This window comes from Clarias gariepinus, chromosome 18 (assembly GCF_024256425.1).
Source record: "Clarias gariepinus isolate MV-2021 ecotype Netherlands chromosome 18, CGAR_prim_01v2, whole genome shotgun sequence".
In the NCBI taxonomy this organism is placed as follows: domain Eukaryota; kingdom Metazoa; phylum Chordata; class Actinopteri; order Siluriformes; family Clariidae; genus Clarias; species Clarias gariepinus.
The window spans coordinates 24,340,490-24,366,093 of record NC_071117.1 but is presented as its reverse complement, the minus strand read 5'-3'; the positions used below and the strand labels follow the sequence as shown (position 1 = coordinate 24,366,093).

The 25,604-nt window shown below is 36.9% G+C and overlaps 1 protein-coding gene across 2 annotated transcripts in view; it reads left to right on the top strand.

Moving 5' to 3' along the window:
* Positions 1–25,604, top strand: part of gpc6a (glypican 6a) — a 152,782-nt gene that overhangs the window by 110,910 nt on the left and 16,268 nt on the right. Inside the window, exons 5-7 of one of the 2 annotated variants that reach the window (XM_053477046.1) lie at positions 15,281–15,411; positions 15,658–15,795; positions 15,952–15,981. In XM_053477046.1, the coding sequence (XP_053333021.1) occupies positions 15,281–15,411; positions 15,658–15,795; positions 15,952–15,981 (299 nt within the window). The remainder of the gene's footprint in view (positions 1–15,280; positions 15,412–15,657; positions 15,796–15,951; positions 15,982–25,604) is intronic. The other variant, XM_053477047.1, reaches the window with a different exon arrangement.

Below are 25,604 nucleotides of genomic sequence, written 5' to 3'. Positions count from 1 at the left end.
AAACGAACAAGTCCAAGGTTTACCAGAACCGAATATCATGTATCACACATGATCTTCTCGTATTGAAGCCGAGCGTCACATGATCACAGCTGAGCCAACGTTTTTTCTCTTTTTTGAGCTGCGGAATTGTGGGTAATCGTCTCCCCTGCTGGGTCTTAGTGCTCGTCTCTCACTGGTATAATCAACATCCGTGCACGCGTGTACTGTTTACTATAACACTGTAAACACATGCGTGTGCGTATCTGTGTGTGTAAAGCAAAAGTAAGTCTAATTAGAGAGGTTAAAAATCCATTTTCTTTCTCTGCTTAAGGCTGCTCTTCGTGTCTGTGCGTGTGCACGCGTCATTGGACACCGTGCCACACACACACACACACACAGACCCCTCCTACTTTCACCTTTTCAGACACAGACACAGACATACTCTTTCTCTCTGCTCTACACAGAAACACTGCTCTGTCACGATTCTTTTTAAAGGTAAAGTGCAGGTTAATTTGTTTTATTTTTACTTTACAGCAGTAATTACAGTTAGTGTCTCGCTCAATCGAGTGTCATTAGAGAGATTTCTTGTTTATTTTTATCTGATAAACCAGTGTTTCCGCTGCATGCGCGCATGTGTGTGAAAAGAATGGAGGAAAAGTCACTGTGTAAGACGAGAAGGGGGAGAGGGGAGCTCTCTCCCCCTTCTCGCACACAAAGAGAAACACTTATGTATTTTATATATTTTGTGTTTTTTAATATTTTTATGTATTTATTTAATTGGGTTGTGGAACGAATAATTAGAGTTTATACTAATTCTTATGGGAAAATTCGATTTGGTTTACGAGGGTTTTGGAATACGAGCCCGCTTCCGAAACGAATTATGCTCATAATCCAAGGTTTCACTGTATTATTAGATATTTGGGCCCATTGTTCCATATTGAACCAAAGTAAAAAGCTAATATTGATTATTTTTTTACAAAAAAGTAATAATATTGCATGGGAAACAGTGGGGGCACACAATTGCTGGGAGAAATACCACAAACCTAAAGAGACACATCAAGGTATACCATAAACATCTCAAGGTAGGTCTACAGCTTCTTTGTGGTAATTTTGTTCTGTTATCTGTGATTTATATAAAGTGTATTTTATTTTAGAGCTAAATCGTCACTAAACCCATCAAGCAAATGATTGACCCATAGATAGCCTTACAACAGTCCAAGTGGGTAAATTCATATTTTTTGTTTATATTTTAACATTTCATTTAAATTGTTATATGAAATAAAAAAATAAAAAAATAAATAAATAAATAATTAATCATAGTTTAGAATCATCTTATTTTGCTGTACATCTTAGCATCGGTTGAACAAGTACTTGCAAGTCAGTGTGTACCGTATTTCAGTTTTATTGTTCAAAAAAAGAACTGATAAAAAAAAATCTTTAAAACACTACAGTATATTGTCCCCATACTATTTTGCAGTAAAAAGAAAGAAAAAAAAAACAGTATTGGACATGCAGCAGTTGTTGTAATGGTTAAAAAGAAATATAATTAGCTGAAAACATCAGATGAAAAGATACATTTTAAATGTTAAGATAATTATTTTTGAAAAAATAAAAATAAAAAGTTTAATTAATATTAATCTTTATAATTGCTAAAATGTTACATTTTCATTGACTAATACTGTACTAGACTAAAATAATCAAGGGTTCCTCTGACTAAAACTAGACTATACAAAAATAGGATAAGGTTAACTAAATATGATGACAACTAACAGGGACTAAGATTGAAAAAAGGTGACAAAATTAACATTAAAAGACAGAAATAAATAATGTTGGTAGAAGAAAGAAAGAAAGAAAGAAAGAGAAACTATTACGCATTTGAGGGTGAACACTTGTAAAGGAAATTTGAAAAAACAAAAAATATATATTCTGGTGAGGATGAAGAAGAATCAGAACGAGAAAAAGGTGTGTGTGTGTGTGTGTGTGTGAGAGAGAGAGAGAGAGAGAGAGAGAGAGAGAGAGAGAAGGAAGAGTAATCAGGGGAAATAAAAGGAATAATAGCTATGCTGTAAGGGTTGCAGCGTTCACTCACACACACTTGCACAACCTCCGTCCCTTAAAATAAATGCGTAATCAGGTTGTAATGATGGAGCGGCTCTAATGACCAGCCTACGCTCTGTGTAGGTGACACACAACATCAGCTCTCGCTACGAAAAACACACCTCACATCACACACTTTCCCTTATATATCTGCTCAAATTGCTTGGCATATACACATTTAGTACGCAATGTCAGTAAGCTAATGAATACGTTAAACAGTTCTAGAATATTCTACCCTTTTTATGGCATAATTCTGTAACTGCTTAGGATGCTGCGTGCGATGACATCACAGCCGAGCACTGCATAGGATGCTCGCAGGATGCAAGAGAAAATATCAGGTGTAACTCTGGCGAAAACCTCGGGTCAGATGGACGGGAGCGACAGGATGTGGTGGACGGGGGATGCAGCGATAGTGCGATAGTGTTACTGTGTTACAGTGCAATGGATTTTTTTTTGGACAGTTTTGTGATGTGTAAGTCTTGTGTTTACCGTACTGTACTGAACTAAAATGACTTACTGGGAAATGTAGGTGCAAAAAACCCTGTACATTTGAAATCATATCAAATCATCTGACAAAATTTAATATACAATAGCGCTCAGTTAGCTACAGAGCAAATAAACAACATTCTGGTTTAGGAAACATTCGGTGTCAATGGAAAATTGACTAATGACACAAAAGATGTTTTCATCTTGATGCCATTGCTGCATTACTGACACGTCTGACACTATGTTTTTAAAAGTTAATGCAAGTTTTGGCAGACAACCTTGAAACGGTGGAACTATGATCGCGCTGTTTCGACAAACTAACTTTTTTTTCAAAACTGTTTGAAAAAAGAACCAAAGCATTACAGAAAATGCTTTTTACAAGTCTGATCTCTGACCCGGTATGCTTCTTTGTGGTTTTGTGTTTTTCTGATAAATACTTTATACACACAATTCCAATCATTTTTTAAGACACTAAAGACATTTAATAGACACTTTATATACACTTCCCAAACACATTCCAGCAACTTTATAAATAATTTAACAACTACCTTTCCATACACTTCGCAGACAATTTATAGCCATTTTATAGGAACTTCATATATACTTTATAAAAAATTTATAGACATATTACAGACACTTTATATAAAGTGTATATTAAGTGTTTATAAATTGTATATAAAGTGTCTAAAAAGTGTCTGGAAAGTTAATAGTCCACTTATAGTCACTTTCCAGAAACTTTACAAACACTTTCTAGACACATTATAAAATCTTTTCAGACGCTTTCCAGACAATTTATAGTTTATAGACCCCTTATAGACACTTTCCAGAAACTTTACAAACACTTTCCAGACAATTTCCAGACACTTTTTAAACTAATTATGGACATTTTAAATTCAAATTTTATTTGTCACATACACAGTCATACATAGTACGAAATGTAGTGAAATGCATATACGACTGCCAGTGACCCTAAAAGAGAATTAAAGCTTATAATAGAAATAAATATGAATAAAAGAAATAAGATAGAAAAAATAAATAGAAAAAATTAAATTAAACTAGGAAAAATAGAACTAAAAATAAAAAATAGAAATATGATGTACATGAAAAATAGAAATATACTGTACAAATTGAAATATACTGTACTGTACAAGAGCATTCTCAGAAATTGAGAAATTTTGATATTTTGTAAGAAAGATGGTGTGCAAATATGCATAGAACAAAGTGTCTTTGTGCAAAGGTTATTAAAGTGTCTTTGTGCACTGGTCCAGGATGTAAACGTAAACATGTAGTGTAGATATGAAGGAAGGTGTGCGTGGAATTGTCCATAGTGTCCATGGATGTAAAAAGATTGATTGATTGATCAATTGTGAAAAGACATTTTAGAGACTATACAATTTAGGTAAATTGGGTAGGTAAAAAAAAATTGGGTAAATTTAGAAAAAAAGAAAGACAGATAGAAAAAAATTATAGGCATTAAATGGCAAACTCATCTAAGAATAAGAGGAAGAAAAGAAGAAGAAGAAGAAGAAGAGGAAAAAGAACAACAAGGAGCAAAAAAACGACAATTAAAATTTAAACAGAAAACATAAGAAAGTATACAAGAAAAGAACTGATATAAAGTTGGTACAAAGACAAATAAGACAAAGAGGAAAAACTGAAAAAAAGGAAAAATTGGAAAAAGAAAAGACAGAAAACAAATAAAATAAATAAATAATATGTGAAAATATTGAAAGTGAAAAGAAAGACTGGAGAAAGAAAGTAAAGAAGGAATATACAACCTTTTGACCACCATAGTTCTTGGAGGCAGAGCTACAGAAGTGTAGTTTAAACACTGAACCGTACGAAACCTTGGCTAATCCCCATTTAAACATCTCCTAGATGACTAAAGCAGTGCGAAAATATCCTCTCATTATAGCGGGTTAATGCAGCGGACTCGACTTGCACCGTAAACCTCGTGTGCTTTTAAGACTACAATAAAACAAAAAAAATGGTGTGACATCATCAGTCCATGCCATCGGACCGCAAAGTAATTAAAACCCCACAGGACGGTTTACACACTCGTCTCACTGATATGGAGATCGATATCAGACGCTGTGTACTGATCTGTTGTGGCGATAATGAGATTTTCTGTGTGTGTGTGTGTGTGTTACATTGGGATGATGAACAGCTCTGTGACATCATTACTGCGCCGCATCACTTTCTTTTTCTGGCCCTGAAAGGAGAGGACAAGGAGACACACTCAAGGAGACATGGATGTCCTCTTTCACTCACACACCGAAATCAGACTAAAGATACACTGAGAAAAGTCATTTCTCTTTTTTTTTTTTTTTTTGGTCCACAGAGTAAAAATCCAGAGAACTCTGTGTGAATACTGAAATCAAACACACTAGAAGAACGAAGTGGTGTGAAAGACACATGGGAGCAGTTACACTCTGCTGGAGGAATCAAACTCTTGGTCTGGTAACAAGCCCAAATTACATAACAGTGTCACCGCCGAATTTATTACTGTCAGTAGTAATGTATTTTAATGGGGTTTTATTTAATTTACATATTATTTATAGCTCATAACACATAACAGATTTTGAATCAGTTCCACAGTTGTGTTTGGAAGTGGACCAGAATTTATACTAGAATTTTATTTTGACATACAGTACAGTTGCTACAATGTCGTTGGTGGGTTTTAACCAAAGTCATACCCAAAATATTAAAGATGAGGGAAAAAAATAGATTAAACAGTGACTAGGTGGTGTAGTGGTTAGCACTGTCGCCTTGCACCTCCAGGGTCGGGGTTCGATTCTCGGCCAGGCTCGATTCCCATCTCTGTTTGCACGCAGTTTGCATGTTCTCCCCGTGCTTGGTGGGTTTCCTCCGGGTACTCTGGTTTCCTCCCACAATCCAAAGACATGCAAATTAGGCTAACTGGTGTTCCCAAATTGCCTGTAGTGTGTAAATAAGTGTAAGTGTGTGCCCGGTGATCGATTGGCACTCTATCCAGGGTGTACCCCACCTTGTGCCCTTAGCCTCCTGGGATCGACTCTAGGGCCCCTGCAACCCTGATAGTGGGGGAAAAAAGAAAGAAAAAAATACTTTCACTGACAAGAATGAAAGAAATTAAATTTGAATACATTTTTTGATAAAGTAAGAAAGGAAGAAAGAAAGGAATGTCCCAGATTGCCACTAAATTTAAGCTGCACAACACTGTTATTAACCGTGATTCAGAACCGAGGTGAACTGTTCACATACTCAGGGTGTCAGCGTATCCGAAACACTGGCAAAGCTGATAAATAAAGTTAGATGTCTCGGGATGTAAATATTAAAAAGTCATAGAGACAAGCTGTTTTAAATCTATATAACATAGCAGGAGTGCAGTAGTACTATTTTTAAAAAAGTTCTCCTCAGCGGGACAACAACAACCACTCATGTGGCACCCCCGTGGTGTCTGGCACCCTAGGCGACCGCTTATGTCGCCCGTGCCACGGGACGGCCCTGCGTGTGCTTTTCAGTTTAGAGAAACAGCAGAGCTCACTTATAGTGTTGCTCTTTATAGCAAGTGTGTATTAAGCTGCTTGTCCCATTGCCTGCTCTTGCTTGCAATAAAGTAAAGTTCCAAAAAATGAACTGTACGCATTTTTTTCAGATGGTAAGCTTATTCAGGAAATGTTCAATTATTATTATAATCAATCTGATTATAGACTTCAGTTGAACAGTTTGCATGGCCGCTGATCTGATACAATGTGAGTTTACGTGCTCAGTTAAGAGTAAAAAAAAAATATCTGTGGGAAATTCTAACAAATCGAAAGTTTCATGCAATCTCCATCCCCCTAGTCCTCCGAGAAAATCTCTTGAGTGAGTCTGTGACCTTCACTATTTAAGTCTATTTTTTTTTTTTCCAAAAAGTAAAGAACATTTTAAGCGAGTTGGCCGTGTCAAGACTTTCCATTTCAGTAAAATGAAAAGCTTTTGCTATAAAGTCACAGATCCCAAACTGGCAGATTGAGTGCTTAAAAAATTTAAGATGAGAGCTCAGACTGGAAGCGTGCCCCAGAGTGCCGGGGGTCAGCAGAGCGGCCGAGACATCAGGCAGCTGGACATTGTCTTAAATATCAAACACCAGAAACAGAAGACTTACTGGAGACATTTTACTGTGAAAATATTGTGATAGATTTAAGACAGGGACTCGTACTTACGAAGGAGGCATGAACTTTAAAAATCCTCAACATCACCTCGAGAGCTGTCACCTAAATCCTATCCTAGCTTTGACATGAGAAAAAAAAAGGAAAAAAAATAAAAAAAAGCTGTGGGCATGTCCTAGGGTTTCTAGCTCTTGATATTCATCACAGCACACTAAGCACAATTCCCTGACCTTTTTCTTGCTAAATCAATAATAATTTTACATGATAATGTAAATAAAGTTAAACTGCAAACTATAGCAAATATGTCAAGTGTGAACTAGCTTTATGGTAAACAGTTTAAAATACAAGCTAGCTTTATATGAAACATGCTAAAACACAAACCGCTTCAGGTTACTAGCAGCAGGTTAAAACCAGCTAGCTTTATAGTAAACATACTAAAATATAGACTGGCTTTATATCAGAAATGCTAAAACATGAACTAGTTTACAGTAAACATAAATTAGCTTTACCTTGAACATGCTAAAACATGAACTAACAGTAAACATGCTAAAACATATACTAGCATTATATTAAAATTGCTAAAACATGAACTAACAGTAAACATGCAAAAACATGAACTAGCTTTATATCAACAATCCTAAAATGAACATATTGTTAAAGAAAATTAGCTGTATAGTAAACAGAATACAAACTAACACGCTTGAGGCTTTTGATAGCTATTTCAGCTTTTCTTTAGCTTATATGCTAAACAGTTAATGCACTAATATGCAAGCATCTTGGCTTGTGAAAAACTGAAGATGAAGAAGAATTTTTAAACCTAACTGAAGTGGCTTAAAACTAAAATGTAGCTTAATAGCGTGTTTACTCATGAATAATTAAAAGAAAGATATAAAAATTAGTCAGGATTGCTAACTAGCATACAGAGTAGCCTTGAACATATCCAGATTTTTTTTTCTTCTTAGGAAGGATAGTGGGTTATATGATATTAAGCAAGATGCACATTATTACACCCTTACAGACTCGCATTATAGTAATTATGCTAACAGACCAGACTTTACAGTAAACAGCCCGAACACACAAGCTAGCATTATGTTAAACTAAATTAAACACTAAGTAGCATCATGTTGCTCAGTCTATAGCATAAACTAGCCTGCTAAACTGGGATGTAACTCTACACTGCACAAACTAGCACTGAGGCGAAGAAGCTACCTTTAAACTAAAAGTTCATTAAATGTGTAGTTTGCGCTTTCACATTAAATTTATATAAAATGTTGAAACTTGAGCATTTCTTTAACGATTGAACACTGGGCATATGTACAGGTCAGGCTTTCTCGTTTTCTCTCTCTTTGTGTTCTGCTTATCTTCATGGCTAATTAAGTTTTCAGCTCGCGTTGCCGTTAGCGAGCCTGTTGTCACCGCAGTGTAAGTGATCCGCATTGATTTTAGTGACTCATTTCTTTTTAATCGCGCGGTTTTGATGTGGAGCAGAAACCCGAGGCGACTGTGAGCCCACCGCGAGCTCCCTGATATTTCCTGTCCTTGTGAAGAAGCGGGTAAAAATACACACAAACACAAGCGCAGAAACCGGGGACGGAGCAGGTGGAGCACGAGCTGTATAACCACATCTGTGTAAAGTTGGGCGGGAATCTCTCAGCGAACTGCACTCACACACACACACACACACACACACACACATTTTATCGCTTTCATTGCCACATTATGTTTTTCCTCTATTATATTTCTGTTTTTCCTCCTCTACACTTTCTTTCTTTCTTTCTTTCTTTCTTTATCATCCTTTCTTTTTCCATTTATACATACCTCTCTTGCCTTTTCTTTTTTTTTTTGTCCCTTGCATTGTTTTTGTCTTCCTTCTATTATTTTCTGTTTCATTTTTTTCCCTATTTTGTTTTTCTTCGTTTTTTTTTTCTATATTTAAGTATAACTTTTCTCATGCATTCGCCTTTGTCTTTTATTTTTCTCCCATTGTATTATTCCTTAACCTTTCTTTCTGTTTTTCTTTCTTTCTTTCTTTCTTTCTTTCTTTCTTCCTCTTTTTCTTTTTTCCTCTTTTTCTTTCTTTCCTTCTTTCTTTCTTATTTACTTACACTTTTTCTGTTATCTCTCTACCATCTTTCATTTGCCATCCTGTATTTTGTCTTCTATGCATACTTATTTTTCCCCTTGTTTCTTTCTCCATTTAATTATTTTTATTTTCTGTCTTTATTTAATCTTTTTTTCTTTAAATACAAACGTATTATTCACTGTAATATTCTATTTTACCACATGCACCGCTGCTTTTAATATATTTATTTCCTTTTGTATTTTGTTTACCCATATTATTCATTTGATCTTTCTTTTCTTTAATTTCTTTTTTTTCATTTTTTTCTTTCATTTCGTTCTTTGACAAATTAACAAATTTGACTTTTTTCACCTCATGCTTTCAGTTTTATTTTTTAATACGATTTTTCTTTTTTCCTTACCCACTTATTCTCTCATTCTCCATTCATGTTTTATTTTTATTTATTACTTTGCTTTTCTTTCTTTCTCACTTTCTTTCTTTTTTTCATTCATATATTTATTTACTTAGCAGTTTATTTTTCTTTTATCTATTTCATTTTTTCCTTGTTATTTTGAAATAAAAACTTTTTTTTTCCACTTTGAATTGAATAAATAAATAATTTTGAAAGTATTCATTTAATTCCTATTTCTTTATTGTCTTTACATTTATTTTTTCTTACATTTTTATTTTTACTTTATACATGCAAATCAATATAAAAGTAACATAAATAAATGTCATTTTTATTCTTTATGTGTTTATTTGCATTTTTATTCGGTGAAACAAATCTGGGACATCACAGCTCATCATCCCACCCCTCTATGATTGTAGGACTCTACACATCTCTACACATCTCTACACATCTCTCTATCCTTCGTTCCCATGTCTTTGCTACCTTTCACTTCCTTGTTATCCGAGAGCCGTCTGTCTCTCTCCTTCTGTCTTTCTCTCTCTGCGGAGTGATGGAGCGTGCGACGGCATTGATGGATTTGACAGGTACAAACCCCGACAGAGATGCAGAGACAGATAAAGTGTTTCATTCACACTATCACACCATCCATCGTTCTTTATCATCCTCCCTCCGTGTCTTACTCTCACACTGTCTCACTCTCTTTGTCTCACTCTCACACTGGTGCTCACTTCCTGCTTTCCAGCATTCAACATCTCTCTATTTCCTCGTTAAATAATCACATCCCTTAAACCCTGTGTACGTGTGAGTACAAAGGTGTTAAGGTGATAATCCTTGCTTTTGTGTCGTACACATTGTTGCAGTTTGTAGCAGGAGGCAACAAATGCTACACATTTGTAACATGTCCCTGATCTCTTTCTTAGCTATGTGACAGCTGTTGCTTTTGCTTTGGGGAAATAAATATAAATGGAATGTTTACTCAGAGGAAACATTCAAGCTTCATGCCCGTGGTTACACTCGCTGTACCACCCAACTGTGGCATTTTAAACACTAAGCCTTGCAGGATACGCCGCTTCCTCATGCATTGCCACTTTTACCTCATGCATCTCGAAAATAGTCAAAATTACATCATCTTATTTAGAGTGTGGTCTGTTTCAGATTAAACTAGTGGTTTCACTTCCATACCATAGCGAGTGAAGCAGCAAAAACGTGCTTGAAGCCTTTAAGAGATTAAATGAGTTGGAAGTCATGATGGAAAGGAACAATGAGGGGGGAAAAGACAGAACAAAATACAAAAGAAGACAAAGAAAGAATGACAGAATGGAGGAAAATAGGAATATTGTTTTTTTTTAAAAAAAGAAAAAAGAAAAGTACAGCATGACTGGGGATAAGATGAAGAAACGTTTCTTAGCAAAGCAATCCAAGTGTGTAATAAAGCAAAGTTGCTGATTGGTCAAGGCTCTTTATGACATCATCAGAATTTCTGTATTTGCCTAGTTACGTAGCTTTTATTTATTACAGAGCAAATCCCATTATGGAGTACCTGCTCAATTCAAAGTGAACAAGTGAACAATGGGTCTTCACTTCACCTGAAGTGGACATACAAAATTCCCATAAGTCACTGCTCCTCACTGCAGCGTGAAAGAAAAAAAGGTCGAAAAGGCATTTATATAAAAAAGGGAAATATATATATATACACTTTATATAGTAAAAGTGCACAATATTAATAATTTCTCCAAACATCTTGTGAAATAATCAAATCATTTATTTATGAGTTGTGCATATTTAATAGTGTATGTTTTATAATGGTCAGTTTTTGTTAATAATTTGTTTTAAATTATTTATGGTATGCGAGGTGTTTTTGTTACCAAGGTGACACACCCTGGAAGTGACTTCTGTGCTGGAGATGTTGCAGGGGGTTTCCAATGGTGGAATTTTGTTATGGGAAGTCTGCTTAACCGATCCTCCCTGCACAGGGAGTAGGGAGTAGGGAGCACACTTTGGAATGGAACAGAGCCAAGCACTAAATGAGATTGTTTTGGTTGTTGCTTCGTTGATCTACAGAGACGCACGCATCTCCACCCATAAAACCTAGCGATTGCCATATCTGCTAATTACGTCTGACTCCGCCCACCACACCCAACAGTCCCCCTTCACTCCCAATACTTATGACTTTAAATTGAAATAAATTAAGTTTTAATGGATTATACTTCACCCATCCCAGCCACTCCTTGTTACGCACACCACTTTTAATAATAATTACTAAGCCCCACCCACTTTACTTCCTGGTTACTGCTTGCTCCACCCACAGCACTGATTTGTTTCAACACACCGACTAAGAATGCTGATTCCGTCCACCCTACTAATTAGTTCAGTTCATTTTCTTCCTTTTATAAGATAAGGAAAACTGAAAAAGTGTATACCTTAACCCCGAGGTGAGTAAATATAGACGTGCACTGGAACTAATATCACAGTGGAACTAATATCAAACGGCACTTCAAGGCAAAGTCTCATACTCGCTCTGCAACTCGGATCAGATCTCAGCAGGAGGAAACTTTCCAGCGCAAATAGTTTAAGGTGAAAGCTGAACCTTTGACGAGTTTCAAATTCTGAGAATAAAATGAATAAATCCTGTCCTGTCCTGGTTTCTCCCCCTGCGGCATGTCAGCGATTCGCTCGCTCCGCACCGCCGCACAGAATTTACAAAAAAAAAAAAAAAAAAAGCCCTGTTTGTCTTCTTTTTCGAGACAGCTCTGAGCTTAGAGCTTCTGGAAAAGAAGAAGAAAGAAAAAAAAACATTAATTCATGTATCCTCAGTTACCTCTTTATTTGCAACCAGAGACAATCCATTAACACGGGGTGCAGGGTAGAAGAGGAATTTACCCTGGAGCGGACACAGGTGTATTACAGAGCAACACTTAATCCCATCTAAAGGCAATTAAGCACGAATGATCCATTTAGTTTAAAGGACGGAGGGGTTGGGGTGGGTGGTCAGAGAACCCTAACACTTATAACCCACAACCCTAAAGACGACCCCGTAGTCCAAAACACCTCGAAAATATTTCAATGTAAATAGGAAGACAGGAAATGAAAAGGGTTCTTGGGAAAAATGGGTGTGGCTCGGCTTTATGCAAGGAGAATGAATAACATGATGTGTTTTTGAAGATGGGAGGAGCCTTACGAGTAGGTGGGATCTTGCCACCTTTTTGGTTCTTTGAAAAAATGTTGATAAAGGGGCGGAGTCTGAAGATCTGGATCAGGAAAAAAACAAAAATAGAGTTTAGTGAAGGGTTTTTCAATCAATAGACATTTAAGATGTGGGAAATTGGGTGGAGCCGGCTAGCTAATGTCAGAAAACTGCAGCTCCAGAATTAATGGCACCCTCAGAAATAAGTTAAGCAAAAAAGGGAAAAAATAATGTTGAGAAAATTAATGTTTTACTGATCATTGTTTTTTTTTTTGAGGAATATTTTTTAAAAACCTTAGAATTCATAATAAGTGAGAATTATTGGCACCCTGCATTTAGTTCTTTGTAAATGCATCTTAACATCAACACTGTTCCAGTCGATTTTTATTGATTTATCATAAATCAACTTGACTTTAATGAGAAAATACATACAAGTAAACTTTTAGTTTTGCTTTCTTTAAAAGGTCGATGTTTCACACATACTAACATGTATGAACAAGATCGATTTCATAACCTTTTCTTATCAGTTTTACTAAGGGTGCCAATAATTCAGAATTTCTACTGGAAACCCACATGCTAAATGATACGCTGTAATAACAAATACGTTTCTGTTAGCGTACCTGATAAAACCTCAGGCGAGCTAGAGTTATAATTGTAATAAAAAATAGGAGATGTAGTGCATGTCCTGGGGCAGATTTGATGAAGTTCGCTGTTTGTTCTACATATATACATTTTTTATCTCTGAAGATGGAGACACGTCGCTATTGAGCCTAATGTGTTTTTCTCCGTTATTAAATCTCCCGAGTCTCTCTGACCTCTCAACGTTAATTGCGTTTGCTGTTATTTCATTTTTCCATTTTGCGCCTGAAGCCTTGCAGCCGTCCGTCCTTTTTATTTTTTCAACAGCACTCGCTCTTTCACTTCCTCTTTCAAAGCCCTAATTGACAATCAAGTCTTAAATCTTCCGCTCTCTCGCTCACTTTGCTCGCTCTCTCCCTTTCTCTGTCTCTCTCTCTCTCTCTCTCCCTTTCTCTCTCTCTCGACTGTAATGAAAGAGCAAGACACCTGCAGGCGGCTCCATCGTGCAGGAGTGGGCCTAAATGAAAAGATCAAACACTTTCATGCCGCCCTCGTTCATCCAGAGTGCACTTGGATCGATAGTCTCACTCCGGCCCTGGTAATAGGTTCCCTACGAGTGCAAATTAATAACAGAGATTTAACGACTGAAGTGTGAGAGCGGCACGGCGTCCATGCACACAATCGACTGCAGAGACAGCCAGTATGGAGGACACACACACACACACACACACACACACACACACACACACACACTTTGATGTCTTACTAACAGGTTACTGTATGACACAGACTAAGCCACAGAGTGGGCGGGGCTTGTAGACGATCTCGAGCGCGATGTTGATCATGTTGGACAGGAAGTCATCAGAGTGTCAAGGGTGTACTAACTTATGCTTCAATAACTTTAACATCCAGTTTCGGATACAGTATAACAAATGGAAAAACAGCAACATGTATTTCTTTTCTTTTTTTTCATACATTTTATCTCTTTTTTCTACTCTCTGTTTTTGACTTTTCTTCTTCTTCTTTGTCTTTCGGCTGTTCCCTTTCAGGGGTCGCCACAGCGAATCATCTGCCTCCATCTAACCCTATCTTCTGCATCCTCTTCTCTCACACCAACTAACTTCATGTCCTCTCTCACTGCATCCATAAATCTCCTCTTTGGTCTTCCTCTAGACCTCCTGCCTGGCAGTTCCAACCTCAGCATCCTTCTAGCGATATATTCACCATCTCTCCTCTGAACATGTCCAAACCACCTCAATCTGGCCTCTCTGACTTTATCTCCAAAACATCTAACGTGGGTTGTCCCTCTGATAAACTCATTCTTAATCCTATCCATCCTTGTCACTCCCAAAGAGAACCTCAACATCTTCAGCTCTGCTACCTCCAACTCTGCCTCCTGTCTTTTCTTCAGCGCCACTGTCTCTAAGCCGTAGAGCATCGCTGGTCTCACCACTGTCCTGTACACCTTTCCTTTCATTCTCGCTGATACTCTTTCATCGCACAACACACCTGACACTTTTCTCCACCCATTCCAACCTGCCTGTACCCGCCTCTTCACCTCCTTTGAACACTCTCCGTTGCTCTGGACCGTTGACCCTAAGTACTTAAAGTCCTGCACCTTCTTTACCTCTGCTCCCTGTATCCTCACCGTTTCTCTTGGGTTCCTCTCATTCACACACATGTATTCCGTCTTATTGCAGCTAACCTTCATTCTTCTGCTTTCCAGAGCATACCTCCACCTCTCCAAATTTTCTTCCACCAGTTCCCTGCTCTCGGTACAAAGCACAAAGCCTGGACTTTTCTTTTATTACTTTCTTTTTTCTTTTCCGTTTTCTACAAGTTCCAGCTATATCTCTTTCTACTTTCTATCTTTCTTTTTGGCACTTACTTTCGAAATTTTCCCACATGTCTTTTTGTACCCTTCCTTCCTCCCTCACATTTCTTCAGTCAGAACTTTCTTTTTTTTTTTTTGCACCCTATCCTTTTTACTCTTTTCCCTTCCATGCTTTCACAACTTTTTCATTTTTTGACTTTTCTTTCAATTATTTAGATTTAGATTACATTTTTTGCAGTTAGAAAGTTGGGGTCAGAGCTCGGGGTCAGCCAGGAAACAGCGCCCCGTGGAGCAGACAGGGTTAAGGGCTCAACAGTAGCAACCTGGCAGTGCTGGGGCTTGAACCTCTGACTTTTTTGATCAGTAACTATTTGATCCACGCTGCCCTTACTGTCTCTTTCTCTAGTTTTGCCTCATTTCTCTTTCTCTCCTTATCTCTTTTAGATCCTTGCTGTGCGGTCGACCTCATTTAGTAAATGCAAGTCTAATTTAGTGTGTGTGTGTGTGTGTGTGTGTGCAGATTCCATGCTCCTGGTAGCTGACAGATTGAAGGGGCCGTTTAACATCGAGGCCGTGATAGAGCCGATCGACTTGAAGATCTCTGAGGCCATCATGACCATGCAGGAAAACAGCATCCAAGTCTCTGAGAAGGTTCACACACTCACACACTCACACACATTCAGACTTTCTATGACTTCTTATAGCAATAATATTGATTGTGTAGCAAGTCTGTCCATCTGCTGTGTCCCAAACCACCACACTATTACGCCAGTTATTCCCTAATAACCCACAACCCAGGACACACACTGTATCACACATATTTAAAGACTTTTAAAAGTTTTTTGCAACCTTGATAAACATCATATTTTGTCTCGTTGTTGCTGTGGTTGTGTGAAGGTGTTTCAGGGTTGTGGTCATCTCAAACCAGTTCGATCCGGATCAGGTCGGAGCACCCGTGAGGTGTTTAATGCTCGGTTTAAACCTTACAACCCAGAAGAAATTCCTCCGTCAGAGAGCAGCGGCCTTGACAAACTGGTGAGTCTCTGTCTGTCTGTCTGTCTGTCTGACTGTCTGTCTTTCTGTCTGCCGTTTCCTCTGTGTGTATGTACGAGTGTCCGTCTGTCTATGTCTCTACTGTCTGTCAGGAAATGTCTCACTTTATGTGTTATTTCTTCCACTGCTGCTTCCCAGAGGAGCGTCTGGAGAACAATGCAGGACAGCGTAAGCTGACTATCCACCTACTCCTTTACACACACACACACACACACACACACAAAGCCGTATGATAGTCACACACATAAACCACTTTATGTTGTAAGGTTGAGTTTCCTGTATTTATGGCTTTTAGTTTCACCTACTGTATCTGTTTCTCCTTTTCTTTTCTTTTCTTTTCTTTTCTTTTCTTTTCTTATTCCTACATACTTTCCTTACCTTTTTTCTCTTTTACTTTCTCTTCCTTCTTTTATTTTGCTTTCTTAGATTTTTTTTCTTTACTTTCATTTTCTTTTTCTTTCTCTAATTCTTTTTGTCTTTTACTTTGCCTTTTTGCCTTTTTTAACTCCTTTTCTGTTTTTTTCTATCTCTTCTATTTTCTTTCTTCATTTTTATTGTTTGTCCTCCTGCCTTCCTTTTTTCTTTTACTTTTTTTTTGTTCATCTTTTTTTTCCACTTCCTTTTACTCTTTCTTATTTCTTCCATTGTTTCCTTTCTTTTTTTCCTTTCTTTTTTTATTTGTATTTTTTCTTCCTCTTTTGCTTTCTCTTTGAACTTTTTTGGCTTCTTTTTTATCTTTTTCCATTTTGTCTTTTTCCTTCCTTACCCACACTTTAGGTGAGAACTGGGTACATTATTGCTTAATAGTCATGAATTGATGTGGCAAGCTCTTGTAGTATTAAAATTTTAACTTTACATAATTTTTCCTTAATAACTGTTTTGTCCCTTGTGTTTTTATTTTTCCTTTATTCTTGCCTTCTTTCTTAATTATTTACCTCTTTCATACTGCAATCTGCAGTTAAGTCCTTCCTTCCTTTATTCTTCCCTTCCCAGAGATAGATTTATATTCTTATAAAAAATGATAAAAAAATAAATGAACACTTTAAAACACACATCAGATCTCAGTGGTAAGATAATCTTGCTGGATATCTATACTGACATGAACTGGGTAATGTGTTAGGAATGAAAGGATGCCACATCATTTGATGGAAATAAAAAATACCAACCTACAGAGGGCTGAATTCAAGGACACCTTGAAAATCATTAAAAATGATGCGGCAGGTTAATCCATTCTGTTGAAATTTCATTGCAGCTCAAAATTGTACAGTCGTACCAGTAGTTTGTATGATTCCCACACACTGGAATGCATGTCTAACAACACTGTGGCATGTTCTTAATGAGACAGTGTATGGTACCCAGAGGTTTCTCCTCCCAGATCTGGACCATGGCATCACTGAGCTCCTGGACAGTCTGAGGTGCGAACTAGCGGCGATGGATGGACTGAAACATAATGTCCCAGAGGTGTTCTGGTGGAGTTAGGTCAGGCAAGCCAATGGTATCAATTCCTTCTAGTAACTGGCTGCATACCATCTCACCACATGAGGCCGGGCATTGTCGTGCACCTGGAGGAACCCAGGACCCTCTGCACCAGCATAGGATCTAACAATGGATCCAAGGATTTCATCCCTATACCTAGTGTCAGTCAGGTTGATGGTCTAGACCATCACTGATCCACCACAAAACCAGTCATGCTGAATCATGTTACAGGCAGACCCATGACATGTGCTCAGGGTGAACCTGGCCTCATTTGCGAACAGCGCAGGCTGCTAATGGGGAACCTGCGTTATGCTGGTATTCTCTGGCAAATGTCAATCGAGCTCCAATTGAGCACCTTTTACAGTGCAGTCCAGAGTACTTGGCTATGTCCTGGAATGTTTCCATACGCTTGTGCTAAGACTGTGCTGGGAGACACAGCAAGGCAATGGCACATATTGATGTGCCATCCTGGAGGAGTTGGACTGTGCAACCTCTGTACTGTCCAGGTATCGCCTAATGCTACTGGTAGTGACACTGACCCTAGCCAAATAATAATAATAAAAAAATCTAGTGGCCTTAACCTGTAAAGCCATTCCTGTTTGTTAGTTCACCTGTTGTTAATTTTATTAACACCAAAAAAAATCAAACATGCCTTAAATAAATAAACTAGCCCTGCAGTATGCCTGGAGTAGATCATCTAAACATGATCAGCCTGCTGTCTGTAGGCCAGTTTCTCCAAAGCATATTCCACGAAAAGTCTACTTCCTTGTGCCCTACAGTACACACTACACAGGGATAAATAACAGGGATTCTCAGGTACTACCTAGTCATGTCAGAGAAACAGCCTAATGCACTCACCTCTCCAAGAAACACAGAGTTCTGCGTGTTAGCTCACCTCGTGATATAACAGTAATCAGCGGTGTAGAGGGGCTTGGAGACGTGGGTGTACTGTAAATTATTTTATTTTGTCCAGCAAAGGGTAAAATGCTTTGTGTAACATCTCCAAAGTAAACAGAAAAATAAATACATAAATGAATAAATTAACACTAAACTACAGAAATTAGATTAAAAAAATAGATGAAAAAACAATTAGATTTAATAAATTTTAGAACTTAAAAAAAAGGAATTAAAGACTAAACTTAAAATTGTTTATAAAAAAAACAAACCTCCAACATTATAAAATAAACATTTAAATCAGGGAAATTAAAAAACGCATACAAATTAAATTAAATCTGGGAAAATTCTAGCCTGTAGGTACACACAGCACTACACCAGAGGCTATATAGCTTTTATACTTGTTAGTTACATTAGTAAAACTAATTAAAGAAAACATCATAAGATTAGTTTAATCTTGTGTAGATTATTTTTAATTATTATAATTATTATATGTAATCATATGTAATGACACGGTATACATTTAGTTTTTTTTTAAACTCTAGTTTCAGAGTTCTTCACTGATTAAAGCGAGAAGAGTCTGCTTCTACATACAGGGATTGTCTTGCAATATGTTGCCCTTGGTCTTTTTTTTTTTTTTCCAAGGGATATCAAACCCTGACCCGGCCACTCTAATCTTTTCCTCTACCTCCAATTCTAAATCTTTTTTATTTATTTATTTTTTTTTTATGAATATTCTTTAATCCCAGCTGCTTTGAGACGAGAGCTCATTTCAGATCGGATTGTGTTTTTATCCCGGATCACGCACAGCTCAAACTCCAACAGTGTTTGCAGCAGTGCAGCACGTAATCCTACAGAGGAGAGCAAAGAGAAAAAAGACAGATGAGTGTGTGCGTGTGCGTGTGTGTGTATTCTCCACCCGTTCTGCTGCGGCATTAGAGTTTTATTGATTCTTCCAGGACTGGGCTTGTCAGGCGTGTCCTCACGGGCCTTTAGTGCAGACCCAATTCATCATGCCGTGCATGACCCGAGTCTGAATGGAGGTGTTCCAAATCCTGCGAGACCAACCCTCCAGTGCCCTAGAGTGATTTCTACACAGGGACGCTGCACAAAATGGTTATTTTACTACGTAAGGAACAGGGGGGTCGATTTGGGACCATGTCTGCATTTCAATACCGTTTTCGACGGGCCCTTGTCGATTTGCCCTAACGACTCAGAAGTGTCTAGCACCCAAAACACAGAAGCAGGAATGTCTGCTGACTGATAATATGAAGCCCCAGGCTGGGTCAAAAACAAACAAAAAAAACTCTTGCTTGCACAATTATGAATTGCTTATGTAGTGTATATTGTTGAAAACAACACTAGACTTATCTAACATTGAAAAAGTTTTAAAAAATTTGACTTTTTTGACAAGACACATTCGATTAAAGTACATACAGATTTGTCTTAATCAAACATCACCGCTAACACCTTTATTGCCCAAATCAGAATTTGCTCACCCAAACATAAGGTTTTATTTCTCCAAATTGACGGTGATTTCAACCAACCAGACGGTGCTTCAACCTAAACCCAAGCTTCTTCTATTCAAACATAAACTTGTTCAACACAGTCTAAGAATTGCTCTGCCAAAGGCTTAACCCACTGCTCCGTTGACCATAGTTAAAGTTTCTCCTGCTTAAACAAGGGTTTTTCTACACAAATAATGACATCTTCCACCAAACTTCCAGTCACCCAGTGGTTGCCTCTGCCAAAAACCAAGGTTCTGACCATTGAAAATGATCTTCTTTCGCTTTTGGATCTTCTCCCAAAACATTTCCACCACAACTGAGGTTCTCTTTACCTCAAAGCTCCATCTACAACCTCTTCTTTTTACCCAAATATTATATCTGCAGGACTTCTAAAGGGTTTCCTTCACCAAAATCAAGATATTTCCCATATACAATAAGGGCATAGATGTCTTCTATCAAATAAAAAAAAAAAACATTTCTTTTACCCAAAAAAAGGCTTCATCTGCCAAAATAGACCTTCTGCTCTCCCAACTTAAGCTTCAACCATCACCAAATAACTATTCATTTAAATCAAGGTGTCATTTTTGCAATTGTCACCCAAACCAAGGCAAGTCTGCCAAACTAAGACCTCTGTGGCCAAGTCGACATTTCGGTTACCAAAACCTGAGCCTTTTCTGTTGAAATTAACCGTGCTGTATTATTGACTTGAAGCTTCTTTTACTACTTATCCATCATACCCAAGGTTTATTAACCTCAAGCCAAGAATTATTTTATCAAACTGAGGCTTCTTCTACTTTTAAAACATTTAATGCAAAGTCTAATCCAAGTTTATTTTTTCCTAGCATTATTTGTCTAAAATAGAATTCTATTTCATCAAATCCCGTGGTTCTCCCCTCCTCCTAGATGACCACCTGTCATGCCCAGTTTTCCCTTTTCTATTAGACCCACTTCAATTAAGGAAAATATGTTAATTAATGTTAATCTTCTGGGACTTGAGAAAACACTAAAATATGCAGGCCAGGTGGTCCCCTAGGACTGGTGATGAAAACCATTGACCTAAACTAAAAACTTTTCTAGCCAGTCATAGGCTTCTCTCACCTAAAACAAAATGTGTTCCACCTGACCGTAATAACTTTCTGCTTTATGGAGAATTCCTCCACACCCAACACCATGCTTCTTCCCCCAAACTGTAGGGTTCTTATCTGGCCAATCCAAGGTATCTTCTATTTAAAATAAGGTTTATTTTGCCAACTTAAGACTTTTTATCCCAAATTTATCATTCTTCCACCCAAATGATTAAGTTTCTTTCACCAAAACCATGATCTATTTCTTGATTTGACCCTTCCTTAACTACAGTTTGGCCTTCAACAAAAGCAGCTCTCTCATCCAAAACCAAATCATCTTTCCTCCCAAATGTGACTGTACACACCTGATTAGGGGTACCAACAGAAAGAGCATAGCTGTTTAATAAACCAAACCATAAAAGCAGGAAGAAACCAACAGACCAAATTTAAAGACAAACAACAACAACAACAACAATTTCAAATTTAAGATATAACAAGTCTGAGTGCTGATTCATTTAGCTGTGTGCAAAGATCACTTCCTGAAACCCTGTAGCTCTGAGTGCACTTTGTAAAGCTCTCTCATTATTTTGGGAGTTAAACAGCACTCTGGGTTTATAAAGCAGAGTGCAGTGAGCACACAGCCTGAGTGTTTGGGTCAGTGGTTTTTATCCGAGTGGAGTCATGCTGTATAATTATAATTACAGCTGGAATGATCGCTGAGTGTTTACTGTTAACACGCTGCCGGTCTCTTGCCCACAAATGTGTCCCACTAAACAAGGTTTATTACCTGCCACATAAGTCTTTGTCTGTGGATTCAGCGCTTTCATTTTTGTGTTTTTACTTCGGGCTAAACAAAAAGAGTGAGGGACTGCAGTAAAAAAAAAAAATCATTTCTTGAATACAACAGAGAAACAATGAATTTTACAGGAGGACAGGCAGAACTGAAGTTCAGGATGAAAGTAAATATTAAAAGAGACAGGGATGAAAATGATTAAAGGAGAGCCGAAAAAGACACTGAAGAATTAAATAATACTAAACGACTAGAAAAAAAAAAAAAAAAAAACGCCACCACCTATGCATGTTGCACAAAAGATCATTGACAACTTATGCATTTAGGATGGAGCCTTGAAATGTCCTAAGGTTTTGGTAGAAACACTGACTACCCACAAACCGCAATGTGTCACGGACCCTTCAAAATGGCACACATTTTAGTAGGAACACTAATTAGGTGTGAAATCTTGCATTTCTCATGGAGCAATAGCCATTAACAGGAAAGGAAACTTGTTTCTGAGGGTGCCTAGAGAGTTTCATTTGATTCTTGTGGTGGTTATTGTCCTTGCTGATGTGGGTAAAGCCACCATTAGCTGTTAGCTGATGCTAATGTTCATTTGTAAATGGCTTTATATGCTTATATGAGACACCATTAAATCCAACGCTCTCATTTACATTAGCAGTGAAGGCTAACGAGGCTTTAACGATGGCAGACAGGAAAATGCCAACGGAAAAACAAGTAGATAAATCTGTTTACAGTGTGAGGTATATGTCTCTGAAATCTCTGCGCTCTCACATTTTTCCGACTAATGATATGTGAGTAAAAACTTGGTTGAAGGCTAATGCTAATGTTTATCTGATTGTTTGCTCCAGTAGTCGTTCCATAGATTAGATTAGCGTTACAAGGATTTGAGTTAGCAGCATCACTCTTCACTAGATACGTGTCTAGATGGCATTGCTATAGTCTGTGCATGTTTCCACCATGGTGGATGGTACAGAAAGTATATTTTAAACAAATTTTGTTTTGTACACAACAGATACGAAAGATATGTATTTTCAATCAGTGGCATATAGTATGGTCATTAATTTACTAACTAACTACTTAAACCCACTAGTTATTGAGCTAGCATAGTAACCAGCTAGTAGGCTAGATGATTTCAGATAATTTTACAAACACAAATAAAGCTTTAGATAAGTTGGGGTTTCTGTGGTTTGGTTGAGATGTTTAATTCTGTATCTCAATTCTAACAAATTTACCGCAAAAGGCACTGTTCATGTTTCTGCTCAAAACAACATCATGCACAATACAAGAAATGAAAAGCCCTTTGGCCGACACTATAAAAATATGCCTTTTGCACCATTTAGCTGCCCAATCAAATTGAATACAATTTGCATAATTGTAGTTGAAATGCAGTATCTTCACTCAGCTGGCATTAAATTACTCATCAGAGTCTGCACCTCAATATCTATCAATATTCTAGTATGATTTGTAATCAAAATGGCAACCGCACGCTTATCCAACCTTGTGGTCAGGCAGAGATTATATTAGAACTGGTGGCATAGGTTTACACTAAATTTGAAAGTCACGTTTAATACCAGGTTCTTTCCATGGGTCTGAAAGTTAAGAAGTTTGATGTAAAATCAGTATTGTTCAGAAAATCTCACATTAATGTGCAATCTAGCATCGATCTGGTATATGCACATGTGAGTGGATATTTAAAAACTAACTGGGTTACTTTATAAACATGGCTTTTTAATTTTTCTACCTAAATTTAGTTGTCACGATATTTGTGAAGAGTGCTTGCTCCCCGCTAATCGCTCCCTATTTTTTTCTCATTAGTGGTTCAAAGTAACGAATTACATTTCATTGGTCCTTTTTTATTTGAGTAGAAATATTTGTGATTTTGTTTTCTTTTGACTTTTACTCCACTAAATCTTATGGCAAATAGCAGTACTTTCTACTCATTTTTGCATGGCACACCGTTATATCATAACATTTTTCATTATCTTAAAAAAACACATTTATTGTTTTTAATGGAAGTAAAAAGGGACATAATGTGTGTGTATGTATTTTTTACCAACAGGCAACTAGAACAGAGTGCATGCATGTAGCTCAAATAGAAGAAAATAATTGACCAACCATGGACTAGTGGCAAAGGACGGTAACCCATGCAATAAGTTTCTTTTTCTTTGAGAATATATATAAAACTATAACACACACACACACACACACACACATATATATATATATATATACAGTACATGGTGCAATCTTTATTTATTTTGTATTTAAAACAATATACATATAGTATTGCTGTTGCATCAGGGTGACAAGTTTAAAACTTATACTTTAGTTTTATAGTATTTTTTTTCAAGCAACATTAGTGGGCTACTTTTACTTTTACTTGAGCACATTTTTGCCTCTTTATTTGTACTTTTTGTAGGTAAATTATTTAATTCAATTTGTTCTCTTGTGTTTAATAAATGAGCAGTGTGTGTGTGTGTGTGTGTGTGTGTGTGTGTACGCGCATGCGTATCTCCATGCGTATCTGCCTAATTATTAATATTAACACTGTAATAAGACAAAAATCTGATCTCTCACGTTTAAATCAGTTAACCAGTTAGCTTCACAGGGTGCCAAAAGAGGAGGAATGCTGTGTTCTAATCAAAAACACAACAGCAGCTTTAGGGAATAATGTGTGTGACTTTTACAAAATATAAATTGGGACAAATATGAATATTAAATAGCTAATATATGTATAAGAGTTAGGTGACTCCACACTGATTGCTTTAAATGCCGCCATATTGTGTGTGTGTGTGTGTGTGTGTGTGTAGGTGTGTAGGTGTGTGTGAGCAGAAGCACACTATGTTATGTAGGTGTCTAACCACAGGAAGTGATTGTGTGTGTGTTTGTCTGTGTGCTCTAGTAAGTTTCTGACCCTTCAGTGCAAGATCGTTCTGTTCCTCATAAATAATAAATCACTTGCTGCCTTCAAAGCTGAAAGTTAAACTCCCTCCTGCAAAGCTAACACTGCTAACCACACAGTTGCTAGCATTTTTTTCTTGCTGCATTCAAAAACAAACAAATAAATAAATAAATAGTTAGGAAGAAAATACTGCACAGCTTTATTATGTGGTAAAAACTTACCACATATTATCTCTGATATTGAGTATTCTGGTCCTGGTATTCTCTTAGCACTTGATGCTAAGCGTAATTAAGGTTTTTTTTTTTGCCTGTTTTTTTTTTTCAGCAATTTAACCACACGACTGAGGTAAATGTTGATATTATGGATAATTCCGTCTAATTTTTATTGTCGCAGCTCTTTTATATTTTCTATAAACATCTGTTTTTGTTAAGATATATTTAGCTCAATATCCATAATTGTAGATAGGTGCATATTGCTAACAATGCTAATGCTACCAATGTGAGCAAACATATCCATGTCCACTTTATAAACCCACACTGTCTCAGTGTTTTCTTTGTGTCTTCTTTTTAAACCCCCTGCTGTTCAATTCTAGGTTTCTTTGTTTTGGTTTGTTTTTTTTGTTTTTTTTTATATAGCCTATCTTTTTACATTCTATTTCTTTTTTCTCTTCCATTAATTCCTTCTCTTAAATTCTTTGTTTGTCATTTTCATTTTTTTTCTTCATCTTCTTGTAATTATTTCTTTCAACTTTCTCTCTTCATGTTTATTTTCAGTTTCACCACCATTTATTTCTATTCTCTTTCTTGTTTTTTTTTATTTATTTAATCTTTAATCATCCTTTACCTTTGCAGATCTCCATTGTAACCCTTTTTTTCCCTTTTTTATCCCATTTTCTCTCTCTCTTCCTCTTTCTCTCTCTCTTTCATCACTACTATTCATCAAACGTTTTTCATCTATGGATCTTTTTCTTCTCCTTTAACTCCCATTCTATCCAAGTTTAAATTTTTATATTCATCTTTTTCTTCTATTTCTATTTCATATTTTTTTTCTTTTTTCCAAACACTCATTCCCACATCCTATACATATTTCATTAAGATAGTTTCTTTTCTTTTTTCTTTATTTTTTTTACCTTTAATTCATGTATTTATTAC